This window comes from Puntigrus tetrazona, chromosome 18 (assembly GCF_018831695.1).
Source record: "Puntigrus tetrazona isolate hp1 chromosome 18, ASM1883169v1, whole genome shotgun sequence".
NCBI classification, from domain to species: Eukaryota; Metazoa; Chordata; class Actinopteri; order Cypriniformes; family Cyprinidae; genus Puntigrus; species Puntigrus tetrazona.
This window is the reverse complement of record NC_056716.1, coordinates 20563374-20585800: the sequence shown is the minus strand read 5'-3', so window position 1 is coordinate 20585800 and position 22427 is coordinate 20563374. Positions and strand designations below refer to the sequence as shown.

The window sequence follows — 22427 nt, the reverse complement described above, 5'->3', positions numbered from 1 at the left end:
CTATTTTTATAACGCTGGCAGTCCACTGGAGGGCTCTGGAGGAATCGACGACGTGAGCCGGTGCTCTGCGCATGCGCTGAGCGCCCGCGGAAATTCAAACGCTCGAGCTCAGCTGACAGACGCGGACGTTTGAAAAATCCAACTCTAACACGGTTAATGTATTGAGGTAAGAAAGATGTATTTTAACAGTAAAACCGACGAAAATACTTAAAATATAAAAGAATGTGATGACCCTTTGATCTCTACAACTCCGACCACTTTGGATGTCGTCTTTTGTTTAACAAGCTGGATAGCAGCTAGCTAGCAGCGCTTTAGCCTCAAGATATTGATATATGAATGTAACTTATTTAAATTAAAAACTCGACTCGACGTATAACAGTAACGACGGTATTGATGTTGATATGAACGTTTGTAATTAACACACACAAACTGTTGTAACGTTTACAGGACTGTGTAAACAGAGACACGACTTTGTGTAAAGATTTTAATTAAAAGTATGTGACGTTAATGTTAATACTCGCGATTTATGACTGTTTAAGCCTTAATTAAACAGCTTTAAATTCAACGAAATTGTTTTTTTTTCTCCTGACAGGTGTGAAAATGGAGAATCAAAAGAGACCGAGAGATCCACTGGAGGAAAACATTTCAGCCTCTAGTGGTAGGACTGTGTTCTCATCTGTCACCGCCTTCAACATTCAAACATAATACAAACCTTTTAGGAGTATACTAATTTTATAACTGGACTATGTTTTATATAAGATATATATGTATATAGATACATTTGTTGTCAGTTTATCCATAAATGCCACAAACTTATATCGGCGTGAGCTGTTAAGTTATAAAATGTTTTGCAGAACTTGAAAATGTGTTGAAGAAAAGGCGGTTGGCAGCAGGGGGAGAAGAGAACCTGGACCCCAAGAAATCCCCTGCCAGGGCACAATTGAGATTGGCAGAGCTGGAGGTGAAACCAGACACTCCTGCCATAGCCTCCATCCATTCTAGAGTCCAGCAACTCAGCCAGAGACGAGATGGTAAGAATTACGATTTATCCTTTTGTAAAATCACTTTGGCGATTCAAGTATATTTGAATGGCCGAATAAGTTTATTTTCCAGTACTTTTCAAATTAATTTTGCTTAAGAAGGATTTATACAATTTTTGTTAAGCGTAGATTTATGAAGTAAAATTGTTTCACAGTGTTTACGGATAGTAAACAATGTTAGTGTTGTTGATTTTAAACTGTTAAACTGTTAAAATTTTCGTTATTTGTCTGTTTTGTCGGGTTTGAGTCACAGCAATGGTGCAATATTTTCACTGCTTTTGTTTTTTCTTTTCCTGTTTTCCATTATAATCAGCCTATCTGGTTACTAAATGTTGCTTAATCCAAATGATCTTGTTAATATTTTGGAGCAGCCAAAAAAAAAAAGCAACCACAGTCACTGTACGTGGAAATATGTTAGTCAATATGTTAGTCATATATTTGTTACAGCCAGCCTATTACATACACAATTGAATATATGTAACAAACAATATAAGCATATTAATATAGGCTATTATTAACACCCATAATTGTAACACTTTAGAACTATGATTTAGTGTATTTATTTTAATGCTATTTTTTTTACATTATTCTTTTTCTTGTTTTTATGCATTTAGTATTTTGTGTGGAGGCTACATGAAATATTTATACTTTTAGATTTTATTATGAGGAAACTACAAAAAAGACTAAAACTAAAATCATATACAATGTGCAGTTTTTGTCATTTTATGACAAAGTTTAGGTATGAATAGTCTTGTTTCTGTATGATCAGGTGCGACTGGGTTAGTCCAGCGCTGCCTGTCTGATCCCGGGTCCGAGGGTAGCACTGGCACCATATCCTCGCAGATCTGTCACATCGGTGAGAATTTTTCCCATATAGTGTTCGATCTTTACACCTGCTGCTTTTTTCATTGCATTCTTTAAGTCTTTGACTGTGGAAAGCTAAAGGTGTATCATTTTTATGGTAGGTGAAGGAGAGTTTAGCTCTCGTCTGCAGCGCTTCAAAGCTCCAACACCGCTGAACAGCCCCGGTCGCTCCACCCCCTGCACGCGCAATCTCTCCAGCTTTGTGCATGGCATTCAAAAGCAACTGAATGCTGCAGTGACACCCAGCAGTAAAGAGGCCTCTCGTATTCGCCAGGTAGATCTGTCCCACCCATTTCAAACTGTTTCTGAAACAAATTTATAAGAGGATATGTTTTGTCACTTAATCCTGTCTCATTAACTGTCTCGAATGCAGGCACGTGAGGATGAGTTGCGTCAATTGAAGGTTCAGCCAGTGGCAGAAAACATGTGGCTGAAGAGAAGTCTATCTGACTCCTCCCTCACTGAGGTGAGCCAGTCAAGTTAAGATGTTTGTCTGCTAGCTGAGCTTTTTTTCAGCATTTAGAAGTTTAGTTCAGAAGTAAATAATCCCTGTTTTCCCAGAGGGCATCTCCATCCACATCCTCTCCCTGGGTTTACAGGACAAATCGAAAACCCCAGTGGCCTCCGTTACAGCCTGGGAGTGTGAGCATGTATTTGAGATAACTTATAGAAGTGTATTTGACTTTTTGTCCTACTTCCTCACTTTTGGTTTGGAGATTCACTGGGGCAAATTCATTTGTTTGCACTCACTTGGGGAGAACAGGGTGCTGTTTTATTTGTGTTTATAGGGCAAAACTTAATTTCAGCTTTTGTCTTTTCTGCAGGACGAGTTAAAGGGAACCGAATTCAGCCCCTGTGAGCTTGACAGTAAAGTATTTGATGGAAGCCTGAACACCACACCGCCATGTTCTGTGGACATTCGTTTCCCCAATGAAGAACTTTATACATCTACAGGTAAATGTGTCTCCTGAAATCCTTTGAATCTTACATAATGGAATAATTCACCCAAAAATTAAATTTTTTATCATTAAATACTTACCCTTGTTTCATTCTACACCCGTAAGACCTTCAGGTTATCTTCAGAACATATTTTTGATGAAATATGTAAGATTCCTGGCCCTCCATAGACTGCAAGGGTACTACCACAGTTAAGACACAGAAATGTTGTAAGGACATCGTTAAAATGGTTAAAATAGTGGTTCAACCATTTTAATTTTATGGAGCTTTTTGCCTTTCTGTACTTTGACCGTTGGACAGCTCTTTGATTTCATTTAAAATATCTTAATTTGTGTTGATGATGTGATGGTGAGTAATTGCCTTTTTTAGTTGAACTATCCCTTTAAGTATCAGTTTTAACTATATTTTTTTCTGTAACAGAAACTGGGACTTTGAACACTTCTGCTCTAATTGACAAGATGTTTGAAGACGTCCTGCAGCATGTAGACCAGGAAGCTGAAGATGAAGGTGAAGATGATGATGATGATAATAAGGAAGAGGAGGTGGAGAAAGATGAGAGCAATTCATCAGAGACTGAAAAGGAAGACAAAACCGAATCAGACACAACTGAAAAGGAAGACAAACAGGAACCAATCACTGTCACATTAAATGAGGATCCTCTTGACCACAGTGAGGAAGAAACTCCAGAAGACAGTTCTTCAACAGATAAAGAGGAGCTCCAGTCTGTTGATGGTGAAGGAGAAATGGAGGAAGAGAAGGAGAGCGGCACCATGGGTGATGAAGACTTTCTAACCTTGCCTCCCAGCTGTATTCTTTCTCCTCTCAGCAAGTCTGTGGAGGCTGTTGTCACACCACTGGTATTGGTCTGATTTTTTTTCAATGTCAATTGTTCATATGATGACATACAGTGAATTATGTTGTGAATGAAAGCCAAGTGCTTGTCTCAAATATTTTAAACAAAATGCCTTTTAGCATAATTATGCCAGTTTTCATCTGAAATTAAATGCTAGGCAGTGTTTTGCATCAGAATCTCCCCTTTGTGTAAATGGAGAGTTCAAATATACAGATACATGCATCTTTTAGTTACAATGTAAGAGTGTAATTTATTACAAAGATATAAATGAAGAAATTGTATGTAAGCTTTTGAATTTTTTTTTATTTTTTATAGAAGATTGAAATCACAGTGTCTGAGCCATCAGTACAACCGCCCTCACCTGAAGAAACGACAGCTAGCCCTGCTGAAGGTGTTCCACCATTATACAGGTGTTCGCTTCACTTCAATAATAATAATAATTTGTCAAGAGCCTTGTCATTTTTTATCGCTGTGTTTGCCCTGTTTGTTATTTAGTACTGGTAGTAAAATTTCAATACTAGTGATAATAGACTAACAAATCGGCCATTTAGAAAAACAGCCATTTAAAAAAATATATAAAAATTTTGGCAAATTTATATTATATTATTATATAATAGTAATGTTGTGAAGTATAATTGCAATTTTTTTCTGTGATGGCAAAGCTGAATTTTCAGCATATTGCTCCAGTTTTCAGTGTTTTTAGGATCCTTCAGAAACCATTGTAATATGCTGATTTGATGATCAAGAAATATTTCGGAGTAAATATTTAGTCTCTCAGCATTCTCTGATGAATAGGAAGTTCAAAATAACTTGGTATCATTATACATGTCTTGACTTTACAAATAAGTGTTAACTTATTTAAAAATATGTTAAATGACACCAAACTTTTGAATGGCAGTGCATATCAGTATTATATTGATCAAGAGCCACGCAGCTCTATATATATTGGTCAGCCTCTGTTATTTACCTTTTTACCCATTGTTTTTCATTTGATTGACAGCATTGATGCCTATCGCTCACAAAGCAAGAGCCACCCCCCTTCTACTCAGAACTTGACCATTGGAGTTCAGAAGCAGGTTCAAGAGAAGACCTGCTCAAAAAAGACCATCAACGTCAAAGACCGAATTAAGGTTTGAAACTTACTGGGAGGCCTATAATGTCGTATTTTAGGAAAATTCATGCATTCAAGATCTAATGCAGATGATTGTATTTGGTCCATTAAGGCTTTAAATGAGGAGGCAGGCAAGCTACAGACAATCATCACACAGACGCTGCAGGCTCTGAGCTGTTGCAGTGATGAGGAGCATGGGAAAGGTTCCCAGCAGGAGGCAGAGGCTGAGAAACTTCTGCTTGTCTCCAGTAAGTGCATTTCTCCATTTGAACCTCCTGTAAAATGCAGAGACAGCATGTTCTGATTTGGCTCTCATTTGTTGGTTTAATGTAGGTGAGAAGAGAGCAGCCCTACTGGCAGAGGTAAGCAAGCTGAGAGAGGGTGAGTCTGGTCAACCAGACTCCCAGAATGCACCTCTGCAGCCCTGCAGAGGAACAGTCAGCATCAGCAGCATTCAGCTGCCACTCAAGGTGGAGTTTGTGTGCTCAGCTCGCACAGGTGAGCGTTAATTCATACTTATTAACAGCAGAAAATGAATCATCATCATTGTACAAGGTCAGTGTTCTCATGAAGTTTATGGCTGCTGTCTCTAAAAAGGCCGTCCAACCCACTACTTCTTCGTTTTGATCCGTTATGGCCCATGTAATATTGTGGCAACGCCTTTGGCTACAGCTTGTGATGCCCAAAATGGAGACACCATCACCTTCCCAACTTCTATTACACTGTGAGTCCACATGCTACGTACAATGATGCCAGAGCTTAAAACTGTACAATGCTTTAAGAGAAGTTTTATAATGCAGCATTAGTGATTAACACTTTTTTTTCTTCATTATCAATCTTTTCCTTCCACAGACAAGACATTCGCTCCAGTTTTGAGATTGATGTTGAGGTCTACAGTTTGGTAGGTAGAATTCATGTACAATCAAATATATTTGTTTTCATTAATTTAAAAAGATAAGAGGTTTGTTTTTTTTTCTCAAGCTTTAACTTACAATTTCTAGTTCTTAATTAGGTGTTATGTTTTCCTCTCTTTATAGTCCAGCACTCAGAGTAATACCTGCAGTATGAATGCTCAGCAGTTCCGCAGCTCGACAAAGTCAAGGGTTTGTACGCTTTTACAAATTATGTTGAGAAAGTAGATTACGCTTATTACATTTGGCAATGGACAGTTGCAGCAAACTGTTTGTATTTCTAGGTGACACCCAAGAAGATTCTCCACAGCATCACAGTATGTATCTGTCTGTTTATTTGAGCTTCATTCATGAAACATGAGCTAAATAAATATCTGTATTTTTATGTTCTTAAAATTACACTTTTTGAGTTGTGACATAAGAATTCTTCACAAACAAGTCAGTGTTCAACGATGGATTGCTTTATCTCATTGAATTGTTTATTTTTGTTTTGTCTAGAAATCTAACCAGAGTGTGACTTGTGAGTAATTCATCTGTTATTAATTTAATCATTGGTTGATTGGTGGTATCAGACACTGATAATTCTTTTCTTTATCCTTTGTTATAGCTGCTACTCTGCCTGGTCTGAGTGCCCAGCGCTCTAGTAACTTCACATTAGTGGGATCTCACAAAATTACTCTCAATTCATTGGGGCAGAGCAAGTTCCCCCTGGACAAGGTATCGATGCAGTAGAACTTAGTTCACATGACTGAGTGTCTGTGTTTCTGCCCTCACATTTTTGAACACTTGTTGCATTACTCAGTTTTTGTCTCTTTTAAAACCAGTAAATATTGTGCACAGTTGTACATGCTTAATTTTCACTTGGTTAAACAGGAGGACTGTGGTTGTTCTATGTTGTTTGCACTGTGGTGTGGTTGTGGTCATGTAACTGGGTTTCTGTCCCTCTCTTTTTTTTTTTTTTTTTCTCTCCACTCAGATGAAATTTGAAGGCAAAATCAGGCGACTCCTTGGAGATGAGTTTCAGGAAAAGGTGTCACTCTTTCCACCATAGTCTCTGCTTCTTGTTTAGTGGGCTTTGCACATTTTCTGTATTGGTGTGTTTGCCGGGCCTTTTGTTCGTCTTTTTTTACTATACATGAATCCCCTGGCCTGTGCAATGGTCAATAAAATGACTGTCTTGATTATCACATTCCTTCTTTTGGTAGGTTAAATTAAACTAACAACCCCACAATTACTTTCTTTCTCATTATGCTTTATTTTGAGAGAGGGAATTTTTACTTTCAGACCTAGAAAGTGAATGGTAAAAGAGATTTATAATATTTCAAAAGATTTTTGTAAAATTATTGCTGATTTAGTTCAAATTAATGTTCTTTACATGTTATCATCATTTTGGAATGGAGAAGTACTTTAAATTTAAACCATTCAGAAATTTTGGCTCTTTTAGAGTCTTTTTTTCTTAAAGCTGTAGGATAATGTGATGTTTTGTTTTTACTGTTGGGATGACTAACCTATTTGTTACATTATCTAGGTTCCCTTTCTCTCTCCTCTAGAAGGCCACATCTATCTGCGGTTGCACAGTGAGGGCCACTCCAAAGTCAAGCATCAGGGCTTTTTGGTGAGTTGGTGTGTATGATTTCTAGACACTGACCAATGATTGTTTAGCTTGTTTTATCTCATGGAAAAGGCACTTACCATATCTGTAGTTCCTTGACTAATTTGTATATAAGCAAAAAATGTGAAATTACAGTTGCCAATACAAATTTGCGAAGCAGATATGTCAAATACGTTAGCCGTTTATCTTCATAGCTGCAGTCTGATCCATTTGAATGCAAGTTTGAGAATGGCTTAGGGCATATTCAATGTGTTAAATAGTAGAGCTCCAACAGTCTCCCTGGTTATATTAGTACTTACTATTTAGTACTTTCTTTATTAGATGAGATGAATGTATTCCTTTGCAATTTTATGTGCTTAATGTACTGTTCTATTGGAAATTTTGGGGGGCTTTTTTTTGTGGAAATCCATTCTGTAACTTTTTTTTCCTCCTCTTGTAGACCATGTTTGAGGATGTGAGTGGCTTTGGAGCTTGGCAGAGGTTCTACTTCCTTCTGGAAGGAGGACACCTGCTCTACTGGAACTACCCGAATGAAATGGGCAACAAGGTGGGTTTGTGCAATTATATATGTGCGAATATTGTGTATTCTTCTCTTCATTAAAGTGTTTTTTTTTATCATTTCCTTCTCCTCCAGCCAGCAGATGGGAGTCTCTCTCTTTTTGGCTTCCACAGTGTCAGGCCTGTTGAGCGAGAATGCTGTGCACGGCCCCACACCTTTGAATTGGTAGAGACTGACACCCTCCAGCAAGAACACAGCCAGACCTTGAAAAAGTAATGCGTCTATGAATTTACTAAAAGAAAGAGTTATGCCAAAAATTTAATTTCACAATATTGAAAAAAGGATCTGATACTTTCATGTGATTATTACTTTAACATTCGGTTTGCAATAAAAGTATTAATTTAATTCAAATAATAATTTTTTTTGGTGTGCAGGTGCTGGTTTTCAGCAGACACACGGGAGGAGAGGTCTGACTGGATGGAGAAGCTGAATCAGACCTTACTAGACTCTGTAACGTGGAACAAGAAGCCCGTCTCAAACGATAACAGAGCCAGCACGTCCTCTAACACCGGAAACTCTCGTGAGAGTATCCTGTAACACAACACACGCGTGAACCCTCACCATGTAACACTAAGAAAGAAGATCATATGTGGCACTAAAAAAAATATGAAGAGCTTCTGAGAATAGAAGCAGCCAAGCTGAACTGTTTTACTTAAGTGCATCAAAATCTAAAAAAATACACACTGCTTTATAAGATGCGTACATTATAGTGGCTTTTTTTTTTTTTTTTTTTAAAGGAAATGCAAATTCTGTCATCATTTACTCACCTTTGAGTAGTTCCAACCCTGTATGAATTTCTTTGTATTTTTTCTTCTTACTATGGAAGTTATTGTTGACCCAAAACAGCCTGTTTACAAACTTTTTTGGAACAAATCAAGGATGAGTAAATGATGACAATTTATATTTTGGGTGAACAATACTTTAAGATTTCTGATCTGTCGTTACATCTTATAGATTGTGCTATATTTTAGAATGGTTTACCACACTGTAAGGATAGATGGATTTGCCATTGCCATTAATTTTCAGGTAAGCCATGCCGTAAGAGCAGTCTGATTTGATTGTGTGAGATAAGTCTCCAAAGTGCCTGTCGAAGTGCTTCTTTATCACATGCCTTACTCAGACAGTTGCTTATGATTGAGTGATCAACTGAAATGCTTTACATTTTAATTCAATGATCTATTTCAGATTATGCTTATGTAACAGGGTATCCTTAATTACATGGTATTGTTAAGTTTACTCCATTAGTAGGGAAGCATTACTTGTCTGCCTTTTGACTAAAGCTTTTTATGTTTATTGCTTTTTCAATTACTCTGGGAACAATTTTTTTGTGACTGTAAACTGCAGTCTTCATCTAGAAGGGAGAAGCGTTTTTATTTGAATGTACAACATATGAAGTATGTCCTGAATTGTATCTTATTTTTCCGGGAGAATATTTTCATAGTATACCTCCCTTTAGGTTTTGGTTTTGAAAAACATCTATAATTGTTTACTACATAAATGCTTTTGGGAGTACCTGGCCGTGCGTGATATCCAGTAAGGTGTATGTTACATTTTTAGGAGACAGTGTAGCCAACATAAACTAAATGATTGAGTTTATATTTAATCTGACAGTTGGTTTGGGGTTCTTGGGTTAAAATCTGGACTTTATAAGTATAAAAATACACTACAGAGCTGTCAGTCTGAAAATGCTGTATGATAGTTCATGCAGGGGAGAGAGTATTGTACATCTTTTTTGAGGTTAATTTGAAGCTTCGGCAGGTTGTATCTGTTGGTCTTGCTAAAGAGTTTTCACTCTAGGCACTGTGAATCTGATAGGAAGCTTTTCTGTGCCATGTCTATCCCATATGTGTGTGTTATTGCCAAGGGTCTAATACTAGTACTATGTTAAACTATATAAAACTATATGAAATATCCTGGTACAGGTACTATAAAATAAATATGGCTGATGATGCCGGAAGTGTTTGTTTTTCTTGGTGGCGAATCTTATTAATCTTTGTTTCTTACCAGACTTAATTTAGCTTGAACACAAAGAAGATATTTTTGGGAATGTTGGAATTGCTGGTCTTTGGCTTTTGAACTATTCATTTATTATATATTTTTTTAATACTGTAGAAAGCCACCAGCAACTATTTGATTATCCACATTCTTAATACTTTCTATATCCGGCAGAAGAAGGACACGCAGATTTGTTTGACACATGATGGGTAAATGATGACAATTTTCATTTTTGGATGAGCAAACCCTTAAATTATGAATTATTACTGGCAGACTCACCAGATGTGCTGCTGTCGGTGTTGAGTATTATGTGAACCTACTATACACAGCATTTCCCAAAAAAAAAATTCCCGTGAAATCATTTTTCCATGATGACATGGCAGCACTTTTGTCTGTCTGTCAACAGTCTGCATTTTATTATAAAATATACAGTAATGATATTTTGCTTCATAAATAGTTTGTAAAATCACTTACATGACATGCATGTATGTAGTTTGTTAAAGCTGACGTTGAGATGTTCCATGCATGTTACTCTTTGCTTTTTAACATGCCTTCATCTGTTGGTAAGTTCATTGTCTTTTTGATGTATGGCCTTCAGCACCTTTCCATAATTATGCAAACGCAAACACACACACACACACACACACACACAGATCAGACTTTACAGTATAGCTTAAGCAAGGAACTGACTAGGTAGCAGGAAAAAAAACTGAGAAATACTGTTCAGCATTGCTGTGAAGATGAAGAAATTCACTCGTGGAAGTTTCACTTATATTTTGTGTCTGGTGAGTAGTGTCGTTTAATATCTTATTTACATATGATGTGAAGATGGCGTTGTCATCTGTCTGTTTTGCTCTGCAAATGTCTACAGCAGATCTTACATAATTGAAATAAAATGATATATTAAATAATGAATAAGTTATTTTGTTACGGATATGTCATTGTTTAAATGACAGAAGTTGTTAATAGTAATCATGTTTGAAGGTTTTAGGAAAAAAATGAATGCGTCTAAATTGGTATTTGTTGTGCTCCTTCATCTAAAGGAACTGAATGCAACTTCATTAATTATATAGAACTATTAGTTTTATTTTTATTGTTTAAACAGATGGTCGTAACAATTCATGGAGAGATCATACGAGAGTATTTAGCAGCCGTCAAGCAACAGGGACGCTTCATGCTTGCCAAGAGAAACAGCTGTGCACTTGGCCAGGTATTTAAATTACACCAATATATTTAAAGCTTTCAGAATTTCCAGATTATTTCTAATATGTACAGCGGCCTCAACAAGTATTCTGACGTTTATGTAATTTAAATGAAAATCATTGCAAAATTAAGTGGCGTCTGAACATCTAATTTAAAATTTATAGTAGAATTTTTTTGCTATTACATTTAACCAAATGGTCATTTTGTTATTTGAAATAAAGTACAGTCAGTTTCTCTGAACACAGATGTAGTTTGTAATTAACTTAGCCAGGAAAAATAGTATAGAAACTTTTCAATTGCTGTTAATTTACAATAATTACAAAGAACTGTTTTCTTGTAAAACCACTTTTGTATTATCAGAACCACTTTTGCCTGATCAGAAGAAAGAGGGATTGGTTGATTCCCCCTGTCAGCGTTTCAGAAAATGATAGTGGCCCGTTCCCAAAGCAAGTGGTGAAGGTGTCCTATATGTCCTTTTTAACTTCATCCTTTATCCTACGTCTTTGTTCTCTTTGTTTTAACATTTTACATCGCAGAAATCTTTGTTTTTATGTTTTGCTCCTCAGATGAAGTCCACCGCTGCTGATTCCAAGACGATGATTTATAGAATCACAGGCGCTGGAGCAGATCAGCCACCCATTGGTCTTTTCACAGTGGACAAGCGTACAGGCTGGTTATGGGTCACCAAAAGCCTGGACAGAGAGGAAACTGCGCTATACGTTGTGAGTGGATTTTGCTTGTAACTTTACGGAAGTATTTTGCGTCGAAAAATGCTATATTGTCTGTGTGCAGCTCACAACTCATGCTTCAGCAAAGGATCAAAGCTACAATGAAACTTCTGTCAGACTCACAATCAAAGTTATCGATCAAAATGACAACAAACCCCTGTGTACCCAGGATCCTTTTATGGGTCAGGTCCCAGAAAGGGCTAAACAAAGTAGGCATGGTGGTCTTTCTGTCTTTCTCAGACTTAAAGTTTGTTTGACTTGGCATAAAATGCTGTTTTATGCTCTTACTGCAGATGCGACCGTAATAAAAGTGACGGCGAAAGACATAGATGACCCAGAAACTGCAAATGGCATTGTACGTTACAAGCTGGTTAAAACGCAACCCAATGGTGGGCTGTTTCACATCGACCCAGACAGCGGAGTCATCAGCCTGGCCGCAATAGGAGTTCTAGACAGAGAGGTTTGAAGTGAATTTAACTGTATTAAAGCTGTTAGTTGTTGGTGTTAATATGAACCTATTAAAGCTTAAATAAAATGTAAATACTAGAGTTAGAAATGTCGCTTTGGCAACTATTAAAGCACTAAAAATACTTAAAAAAACAAATAAAAATAAAGCTAAACTTCGACGTGAGGTGGCAAAAAGAATTCCAATGTAATTTTCACTCGAATTAAAATAATTTAAAATTAATATATAATCAAAATGGCCATTTCTACATTTGAAAAGGAAAGTTCATCAAGACATTTTTGGCTTGAATTATGGCGTGAAAAAACCTTAAATTCCAGTGGTTTGCAGTTCAATCCAATTCCCATTTTAACTCGGTGATTTAGTTTTAGTTTGCAAGCTACTTGTAGTGTGTCGTGTAAAGAGTTTCATTTAATATAACTGTGAGATTTTCAGTGATTATGATGGATGATTACTCTTCCAGCGTAGAACATAATGTACATTATACAAATAAAAGCACATAAGATTTTTACCTGCTGTGTGCCCAGAGGCTATTAATAAAAATAATGTTTAATATTTTTGTGAAAATCGGTATGCATTTTTCAGCATTCTTTGATGAATAGAAAGTACATTTTGGTCAATTTTGCAAAATTATATAAATAAAACTTTTTATTAATGGCAAAAAAACATGCATGTTGATATTGTTTCAGGACCATCATCTGAACATGGCTGTCTTTTTTTGCTATTTCTGATAACAGAATCAAGCCGTGTATAGTCTGGCCGTGGAAGCGGCAGATATGGATGGACACGGCCTTTCTTCCACCTGTATGGTCATCATCAGAATTACTGATAGTAATGATCACGCTCCTAAGTTCAGCCAAAGAAAGGTAAGTTCATTTTTGAATTTAGGCTAAATGTAGAGGCACTTCTGATGTTTAATAGCTCTAATATGGTCTGTTTGTGTGTGCTTTGGCAGTATGCAGGTACGGTACAGGAAAATAAGGCTGGGGAAGTTGTTGCAAGGTTGGATGTCACAGATAGAGATGAGCCTTTAACTGCAAACTCTGTGGCAAGTTTCACCATCATCAAGGGCAATGAGAAAGGGTTCTTCAACATCAGCACCGGCCCCAGCGGCATGGAAGGAATCATCATGACATCAAAAGTGAATATACATTCATAAATCAAACTGTATATACAATAATGTTTGTATAGACTCAGTAATGCAATAAATTTGTTTTATTTTCTGTAAGGATGCATTACATAGTTTAAGAGAGACAGTAAAATATATGAAAATGGTAAATAAATTTGTTCATATATGTTCAGGGTCTGGACTTTGAGCAGACCAACGCTTTCTCTCTGCTGGTGGTGGTCAAGAACGAGGTTCCTTTTGCTATTCCTTTGGCCACCTCCACTGCTACCGTCACCATCACAGTGCAGGATGTAAACGAGCCGCCTGTCTTTGAGCCTGAGAGGAAAAAAATCATGACACATGAGGACCTCGAAGTGGGCAGCACCATCACCAAATACACAGCTTATGACCCAGATACTGCTAGAGAGCAGAAAATAAGGTTTTACACACACAAATACTTGTATATAATATATACATATTATAAATAAAAATATATATTTGTATATATATGTATATGTATATGTGTGTACATGTATATGTGTGTGTGTGTATATATATATATATTACACACACAAAAATACAAACATACAAAAACATTTTTTGTGTGTTACCCAGTAGGGTATTGTAATTAAAAGTATTACGGCATTCTTATTATTTGAAATAAAAAATAGAAAAGTTTAATACAAGAAAAACTAAATACATGCAAACTAAAAAAGGTAAAATACCTAAAAACAATAACAAAACACATCCAAACAAATCCATGCTATTGCTATTGTAAGAACCAAACTTTTATGTATTGTTGTGTATTTGGTAAGCACCACTGTCTGTCATGTGTTCAATTCTGTCACGTTTGTGTGTTGTGATATCAGATACAAGTTGCTGCAAGACTTTGCAAACTGGCTTGAGATCACAGAGGACACTGGACTCATCAAAGTGAGGAGTTCACTGGACAGAGAGGCCTCGTTCATAAGAAATGAAGAGTACACTGTCTTAGTACTGGCTTATGACAATGGTAATTGTAATAAAGATGGCAGTGCCTGAAGACTAAGATTAGTTCATTTCAAAGTGGAAATGTGCTGAAAAGTTACTCATTGTCAGGCCATCCAAGATGTCGATGAATTTGGAGAAGTTTAGCATTACATCACTTGTTCACCAATTGATGTAATGCTGACGGCACCCATTCACTTGTTCTTCAGTGAATGGGTGCCGTCAAAACGAGAGCCCAAAGAGCTGATAAAAATATCACAATAATCCACAAGTAACCCATTTCTCCAAATATGTTCTGATGAAGAAATAAATTAATCCACATCTAGGATGGCCTGAGGGTCAGATTTCGTAATCTGAAGCCCAAAAATCTGAGACTGAAAAACTCAAGTAGTGTATTCAAGCCTTTAGAATAGTCCACCCCAAAAAATGACAACTCTGTTATTTACTCATTTTTGTGTTACGCGTCTGATGTTCTATGTTTCTGTAGATGACGAGCCGGCTACAGGAACAGGCACATTAGTGATTAAGCTGTTGGACGTTAATGACAACGCTCCAGTGCTGGAGGAGCGCAGAGTCCCGATGTGCCTCATCGAACCAAAACCGGTCCGTCTGACGATCACGGATCCAGACGGCCCCGAAAACGGCCCACCTTTCGTCATAGAGCTTAATACAGAATATCAAAGCAACTGGACTGTCATCAGCAACTCCAGCAGTAGGACTGGTTTAGCCCACATAAAGGTATGTAAATCTGGTGTAAATATACTGGATATCTCACACTTCTGCTCTCCCCTCGTTTCTCAGGCGGCGTGGTGTTGCTGAAGCCGCTCAGACGTCTGGCTCTTGGCGAATACAGCCTGGTATTGCGTGTGTACGACTCCAAGAGGTTATTTCAGAACAGGTCTATCATAGTGGAGGTGTGTGACTGTAAAGGTGATGACGTTACCTGCTTCAAAGACGTATATGCTGCTGCTGCCGGCGTCACTCTGTCCATCTACGTGCTAGCAGCCATCCTATGCTTTCTTGGTAAGCAAAAACTACTGTATCATTATTATACTATCAATTTAATTTTTCAAAAAGTGTTAATTTCTAATTTCAAAAAATTATTGAAGAGCCCCTGTTATGAGTTATGAAAGATTCATGTTTTGGTTTTGGGAGTCTTAATTAACAGGTTGATACGCATGTATAAAACACTTTCATTTTCTGGTACTATGCATTTATTTTTATCTTATCTGTTCGATTAATTCAACAATTAATTTTTCCAAGCCCCTCTGGATCTGGTGAAGCAGTGTTTGTGAGCTTTTAATGTTTCAAAAGCGACACCTAGTGGCAAAGAATGAATTTGCATTTTCTTTCAGACCAACTCGAAAAGAGTGTTTAACGGTGATGATTTTCAAAAATGTTTTCTTTTTTTATAGTGCTGTTACTGTTGCTTATTGTCCTGAAAAGAAGGTGTGAAAGAAAAGCTCATTGGCAACACTTCAACCATACAGAAGAAGACAGGGACAATATTTTATGTTATAATGAAGAAGGAGGAGGCGAACAGGACCAGGTGCACAAACTCTTCCACATATCATGTTCAATTAACTTTGCTTTTATCAAGTCTCATCAGTTATGTTCTGTATGCACATGTATGTTACAGGATTTTGATATGATCCTATTGTGCAGCGGACTAGAGGTTTTCTCTAACGATATTGCCCCAATGGCGTCACCTACAATCTTCTGCCGGCATCTTCCAGACGAGAATGAAGACATCGAAAGCTTTATATACGAGGTATAGTAAGTATAATAATTCACCACCATCAGAAGTTACATGCATGTGTTAATACTGGACTCTGTGTTTCTGTAGAACTTGTGCACCGCGAATGATGACCGCTTTGTGGCGCCGTATGACTCCATGCTGGTGTTTGCTCACGAGGGTGAGCAGTCTGAATCTGGATCTCTCAGCTCTCTGCAGTCATCCATCAGTGATGGAGATCAGGACTTCCAGCATCTGCAGAACTGGGGACCTCGATTCAGAAGACTGGCTGATATGTTTGCTGGAGGAGAAGAAGAATGATATCGCTATATAGGAGTTTGTTTATAAAAGTGTGACGTGAAATGTATTACCAAATATAGGAATATAGTTCTCCCAGAAATTAAAATGTGCTGAAAATTGACTCGCCTTCAGAGCATCTGAGATGTAAATGAAATTGTTTCTTCGTATAAACAGATTTATTAAAAGAAACATATAAATTACATTACTTGCTCCTTAATGGATCCTCTGCAGTAAATGGGTGCCGTGAGAAAGAGAGTCCATACAGCTGATAAAAACATAGCTGATCCACATAACTTTTCACTTCACGAGATGATCATTTATAAACTGTCGTGTGGATTATTGTGATGTTTTTATTCGGCTATTTTCTGACGGCACCCATTGACTGAATGAAAGTAATATAATGCTAAATTGCTCAATATCTGTTCTGATGAAGAGGCAAACTTACTGCCACAGTATTGTAAATCTTTTTTTTTTTTACACATATTGCCTTATGCAAACTAAAGCTGTTGAATTGATTGAATGTAAGACAAGCACCTGTGATTTATTTTTTTGTACTGCACGAGTTGTTTGCTGATTTTCTCATATTGCTGTATTTACTTTTTTTGTTGTCTTAAATGCAAAATGTTTATTCAATTATCAATAAACACTGCTTCAGCAATATATGCAACTTTTATGCTATTTTAACTTTTTATTTACATTTAAAAAAATAATTATAAAGCTTACTTTAAACAATAAGATTCATATCAGCCAATATGAAACTATGACTCTAAACAACCTTTGATCAGATCCTGACAAATCACGCATCAGGACTCTCCCTATTGGGCGGGCTTTAAGAGCAAGACCCCGAGGTAGAACTTTGACCCTGTGTTTCACGAAGACGGGTGTTCGTCTATAAGTGTATCCATATATTTCAATGCTTGACTTGTTTTGCACTGATTTATAAAGGTGTTTCATATACAATGCCTGGGATTCCAGAGGTAAGTTATACATTACTCGTAAATCCGGAATAGCCTCTATAGACTTGTATTTAACTGCCAGTGATCAAGCATGACTGTAAATGCTACGGTTTATGTATGTTAACCAATCTGATGTACTACTCAACAAAAACTCTAAATCAAATCAAGTCCTTTTGTTGTTCTGGTTGCTTATGATGGCTTTTTTTTTTGTCCCCAGACGACTCAGAACATGTTCCAGGAAGGACTTCATCAGGTGTTTTTTAAGGCACGCCCTTTGCCCTGCCCTGTTCCAGCTGACGACTCTACAGCTGGAGAGTTGATGGAGGACAGACTGGTCCGCTGGTTTGGGACAACGGTCAACACCCGCCTCCTCCTCTCTGGGGTAACAAAATCTGGTTTAACTGTCACAGACACCCAATAAAATTCAGATTTAAGGAACAAATTTCAGCTACATGCCAGGGAGACATTTCTCAGTTTAGTTGAACATAAAGTACTAAAATAAATAAAACGAATGTACTTTTAAGAACGTTATCAACATTAAAAAACGAATAAAAATGACAAAAACACAACAAAATTACAATCAGTGATGCTAAAATAATAAAAAGTGAAAAGTGATAGCAGCAGCATCATATTTACCATCTTTTGACTTGTCAAAAGATGGTCAAAGATTAAAAACTAAACATTTTATTTTCTAAATGAATGTCACTTGCTGTATTAAATACGTGATGGTAGCATGCCATACTAATATTTGATACTTTCATTATTGCATACAAGTTTTCTTTTGACCAGTAGTGGGCAGGATATACTGCATCCTTTTATTCCTCTCTTCTCTTTCAGGTTGTTCAGATTTTCAGCGCCGGCTTCTGTATTCTTTCCACTTTCTCTTATACCTGTTTGACTTTCAGCTGCTCCGCGTCTATGACAGCTCCAATATGGTGCAGCCTTTTCGTAAGTCCTCCAGTTAACACTTCGGTTTCCAGATTTGACCGTCATTAAATCAGAACAAAAGCAGTGATCGGTCTGAAACACTACAATACAGTTACTGATCAGTTATTTTCTGTATATATCTGTTTATGTCTCAGTTTCTAGCCACGGGGTCACTTGCAATCGACATCCAAAGGAAACCCCAAAAAATCAAGGTAAGTTTGTTTTGTCTTTTTTTTTTTAATGCATTTTTTTATAACCTTTTGTCTTCTTTTTTGAACAGTATCTTTTTTTTGCTCTATAAACATCTTTTTGTGAAACACTCGGATTGAAATCTATTTGTGCTCCCTTATTTTTGAAATGAATGTCCCTTGGTTTGATATTTTGTTGCCTATTGCAGTGATATTTAGATGTTTGTAATAGCTGTATGAGTGTATCCTTGGTATATGGTGTTAATAGGCTTGTCTGTGATCTCTGGTGTTGTAGGTCATGACTCTGATGGGCCTGAATATCTTCAGCTTGCTGTTTGCGGTTTGTTCTTTTGCCACCTTCTTTATTAAATCCTCACTAATGGAAAAGGCCACCCCTCAGCAGGTGTGTGTACAGACACACTGCCACTCAATAAACCACTAGGATATGCCACTTACATGAGCTTATGGTCTTTCTCCTCTCTCTGTCTCAGCGCATTGGAGTGTATGTGCTGAAAGGCAGTGGTTTCGTGTCCATCCTCCAGTGCATGTTAGCAGCCATATACATGCTCTTTCTGATTTGGAAAGGTATTAAGTCCTACAGCACCCTCCACAAACAGGACTACATCAGCGTAATGCAGGTACAACATTCACACGTTCAAGCTCTAGAATATAGTTTATATATATGCAATAATAATTCAGGGTTTCTGCGAGTCTTAAAAAGCAAGTCTTAAATCAATAAATGAAGGGACCAGGGAAGAAAGCCATGGCATTAAATGTTGAATACGTTACTACTAATAAATATCTCCCACAGTATTTTTTGTTTTCCGGTAAAAATGTATAATCATTCTTAAATCCATATGCATTTGAGATGCAACATAAAACTTTACAAGAAATTGAATACAGTTAAGCGTATGCAAGAGCAAATGTATTTTAAAATAAAAAAAACTAGTTTTTGCTTTGAATTTATGTTGAATGTTCTGAGCTAAGAATTTCTAAGCTGAGATTAATATTTGTTTTTATGTATAAATGTACCTTGATTTGTTAATCTTCAGACATTTGCACTGGAAAACGTCAAAAATACAGATGAAGAACATACAATTTTTTTACAATGTGATCATTTAATTTTATAGCTAAGCTATTTTAAAGTACTTTTTCAAACTCTTTTTACATTTAGAAAGCATATTGAACTATATTGTTCCCTACATTCCTTCATTTTTCTTTGGTGGTCTTAAATTTTAACCTACATTAAGCATGCAAAAATCTTGTAATGTTTGTTATGTAGTTAATATATTATATATCCGACTCTGTTCTAGAATTCAGATGAACATACAGAGCCACTGCTGGAAAACGAACAGTTCAGCCTTTGAGAGATCAGCGGCCGTTGTGTCGAATCAGGAAACCCATGCAAACAAATTTCTGGCTTATTTTATTTTATCAAGAGAATAAATACATTTTTAGGCATTTACACCCAGGTTTACGATGATAAATAATAGCGATATTGCAAAAAACTTGAGTACATATTTCCGTTTGTGAAAATCCCAAATAATATATCAACATAATTTGTATGTTACATATAATGCATCATTTATATACATTCAGTACATATGCATGTCATTTGTGAGGATAACATGGACTCCATCAATGATTTTGTATATTTATATATTTATGTACAATCATATGTGGTTATTAAATTGTCTTAAGATGTCCTTGTTGTGCCACTTCATTAGATTAAAACTGACCATGTTTACTTTCTTAACAGTTGATAAAGAGAGAGCTCACCCAAGAATGAAATATGTAGTATTTTAAAGATATTTGAAAGATTGTTGGTAACCAAACAGTTGATGTTAGCCATAGACTTCCATTATTATTTTCCCATAATATGGCTACCATAAAATTGTCTTCTGTCTTTAAGAGAAGAAGCAAACTCAAAGTTTCATAACCACTAGAGGGTGAGTAATTAAATGATTTTTTTTTTTTTGGTAAACTATTTATTTAAGGCTCTTATGCACAATTCATTGGGGGACATTATTTAAATAATATCAATAATGTCATAACCTACTTTTCACCAATCAAATACCAATGGATTTGATTCTGGTTTACATAATTTCCTCATGAATATTGTGTTTTAATCAAGAATGTGTTATTCTTGCAGTTGCATTGTAAATGCTGTCTCATGTTGTCCAGTACAGTTTTTCTCCTTTATCTTCGTACAAGGTACCAAAAATGAATGCGCTTTTGATTATAAATGTGGCTGAAAGAAAAGCGTACGCAAACATGCACACATATACACAAACTTCACAAATGAAAGCAACCACTGAATATGCGTGTCCAGAAAGGCTCACACGCGTAGCTTCATTTCTTTATCAGTTCAGCATCCACATCCTCTTCAGGTTTAAGGGCGTGCCACTGAGCGATGGGTCTTCTTGGATTGGCCAACATATCTGACCAATGGCGTTGCTCCGTTCCTGTGCTGTTCAGTCCAATTAAAACCTTTCCGATGGCATCATTCTTCCCAATTTTGTCGTAGTCCAGGACGGTCACCACAACCTGAACTTTCTAAAAGGAGACAGAAGAACAATCCAGAACCATTAACGTTTGTTCGGTTTCAGAAGATATGGACATAAATGAATCTTCAGCTCTACCTGAATCTGCTCAGATGGCACTTCAAAGCTAAAGGATTCGTTGTAATACGGGTTCAGCGTGTTCTTCTTAATTGTGGTTTTCTTTTTCTTCAGCCTTTTGCCGTTCTGCATCAGGTGGATTTTTACATATGGGTCTGTAGAACAGGAAAAATACAGTTTCGGATCTGTATTTTAAAATGTTCCTGTATGTAATGTCGCTTCGCTTCTTCCACTCACCCGAGAGGCCACCCACATCCATTTTTTTTAGGTTTTTGGCCTCTAGAACGACAACAGTCAGCTTTCCAGCAGTCGGTACATAGCGCAGAGACAAGCAAATATCACCTAACCGCTCATGCTGTTGAGTCAACAACGAAAAGTCAGGTATTATTTCACTCTCCATCCTGAAATCAACACATTTCTGCCACATGCTGATACAGAGGTGTAACTCATAATTATATCTGGGAATGGAATACATAGAGAAGTAATTCTGCGTATTTTGTTTCATTATAATTTACTCATATTTGCATAGTAAATGTACGTAATTTGTATGATTTGCATTCATTGTGTAAATATTCATACGCGTCAATGTAAATTCAGTTTAGTATAACTAAATGGCCTAAATAAATCTATAGAATTTCAAGACGTCTTATTAATTACATCCAAATTTAAATATTATTACTATTAAATTAACATCGATAATATGTCTGATGTGAATATATATTAATATCTTTTCAAATGTGTTATAATAATCTGTGAAGCCAATTTATTTTAGGGCCGGTCATTTAAGTGGCTTTTATAAATATGCCTTAGATAAACACATTACAAGTGTGCATCTTGAGGTAAAACAATAAATATGACATATTTCACGGCCACTCAAGTGCTTTCAGCTGAAATAACCCATACGTGCATTAGTCTGAGACTAGGCTTAAGCCTTGGGGTTTATGTTTTAATGCAAAGTAATAATGAAATCCCACTGTTTGGGATCATTTCAATTTACCATGCAATGTGACCTCTTCAATTCGTATTCGGACTGAGCCATTAAAAAGCATTTGGCCTGACCCTGCTTGTGCTCCAAATTCCCTTTCTCACTCGTACCTCTTCTTTCTCTGCTTTCTGCAGTTCTCTCCATTCCTCTGTGAGCTGACTGAAGTCCACTTTGTTCATCTGCAGCCTCACATCCCCAATAGCGTCATGTTTGGAGAAACGGTCGAAATCATACACTGTCATGACCAGCGTCTTTCCTCCGAGCTCTGCGTATGGAACCTGCAGACAGAAGTATTTTAATGCAATTCCTAAAAGCATATTGTGA

At 36.7% G+C, this 22427-nt stretch overlaps 4 protein-coding genes across 7 annotated transcripts in view; 3 read left to right on the top strand and 1 right to left on the bottom strand.

The window, feature by feature from the left end:
* The first annotated feature begins 11 nt into the window (after nucleotides 1–11).
* si:dkey-30c15.10 (uncharacterized protein LOC559353 homolog) lies at nucleotides 12–9886 on the top strand. 4 transcript variants are annotated; one of them, XM_043263887.1, is made up of 24 exons: nucleotides 12–166; nucleotides 593–658; nucleotides 855–1031; nucleotides 1810–1896; nucleotides 2006–2178; nucleotides 2278–2370; nucleotides 2466–2546; nucleotides 2729–2858; nucleotides 3282–3718; nucleotides 4030–4124; nucleotides 4715–4844; nucleotides 4938–5073; nucleotides 5159–5323; nucleotides 5423–5549; nucleotides 5678–5726; nucleotides 5863–5928; nucleotides 6021–6053; nucleotides 6235–6256; nucleotides 6344–6453; nucleotides 6713–6766; nucleotides 7265–7351; nucleotides 7788–7895; nucleotides 7983–8119; nucleotides 8282–9886. In XM_043263887.1, the coding sequence occupies exons 2-24, from the start codon at nucleotides 601–603 to the stop codon at nucleotides 8442–8444; spliced, it is 2718 nt and encodes a 905-aa protein (XP_043119822.1). In that variant the 5' UTR covers nucleotides 12–166; nucleotides 593–600; the 3' UTR covers nucleotides 8445–9886. The 4 variants fall into 4 exon arrangements, with proteins under 4 accessions (XP_043119822.1, XP_043119824.1, XP_043119825.1 ...); XM_043263888.1 differs by lacking the exon at nucleotides 12–166 and adding an exon at nucleotides 469–494; XM_043263889.1 differs by lacking the exon at nucleotides 6713–6766.
* Nucleotides 9887–10548: 662 nt separating this feature from the next.
* Nucleotides 10549–17070, top strand: LOC122362672 (B-cadherin-like). The gene is made up of 15 exons (XM_043264217.1): nucleotides 10549–10687; nucleotides 11008–11112; nucleotides 11466–11564; nucleotides 11672–11827; nucleotides 11898–12042; nucleotides 12127–12293; nucleotides 13034–13162; nucleotides 13252–13437; nucleotides 13599–13843; nucleotides 14274–14416; nucleotides 14879–15103; nucleotides 15193–15414; nucleotides 15807–15940; nucleotides 16031–16162; nucleotides 16238–17070. The coding sequence occupies exons 1-15, from the start codon at nucleotides 10643–10645 to the stop codon at nucleotides 16445–16447; spliced, it is 2343 nt and encodes a 780-aa protein (XP_043120152.1). The 5' UTR covers nucleotides 10549–10642; the 3' UTR covers nucleotides 16448–17070.
* A 195-nt stretch (nucleotides 17071–17265) lies between these two features.
* On the top strand, nucleotides 17266–20203 carry si:dkey-30c15.13 (uncharacterized protein LOC558731 homolog). The gene is made up of 7 exons (XM_043264152.1): nucleotides 17266–17403; nucleotides 17600–17764; nucleotides 18220–18330; nucleotides 18465–18521; nucleotides 18793–18900; nucleotides 18989–19135; nucleotides 19811–20203. The coding sequence occupies exons 1-7, from the start codon at nucleotides 17386–17388 to the stop codon at nucleotides 19862–19864; spliced, it is 660 nt and encodes a 219-aa protein (XP_043120087.1). The 5' UTR covers nucleotides 17266–17385; the 3' UTR covers nucleotides 19865–20203.
* Nucleotides 20204–20494: 291 nt separating this feature from the next.
* The window catches only part of syt1b (synaptotagmin Ib), a 3472-nt gene continuing 1539 nt past the window's right edge, over nucleotides 20495–22427 (bottom strand). Inside the window, exons 5-8 of the mRNA XM_043264151.1 lie at nucleotides 22214–22381; nucleotides 21356–21473; nucleotides 21140–21273; nucleotides 20495–20954 (exon numbers count right to left, since the gene is read on the bottom strand). Of these exons, the coding sequence (XP_043120086.1) occupies nucleotides 20850–20954; nucleotides 21140–21273; nucleotides 21356–21473; nucleotides 22214–22381 (525 nt within the window). The 3' untranslated portion in view covers nucleotides 20495–20849. The remainder of the gene's footprint in view (nucleotides 20955–21139; nucleotides 21274–21355; nucleotides 21474–22213; nucleotides 22382–22427) is intronic.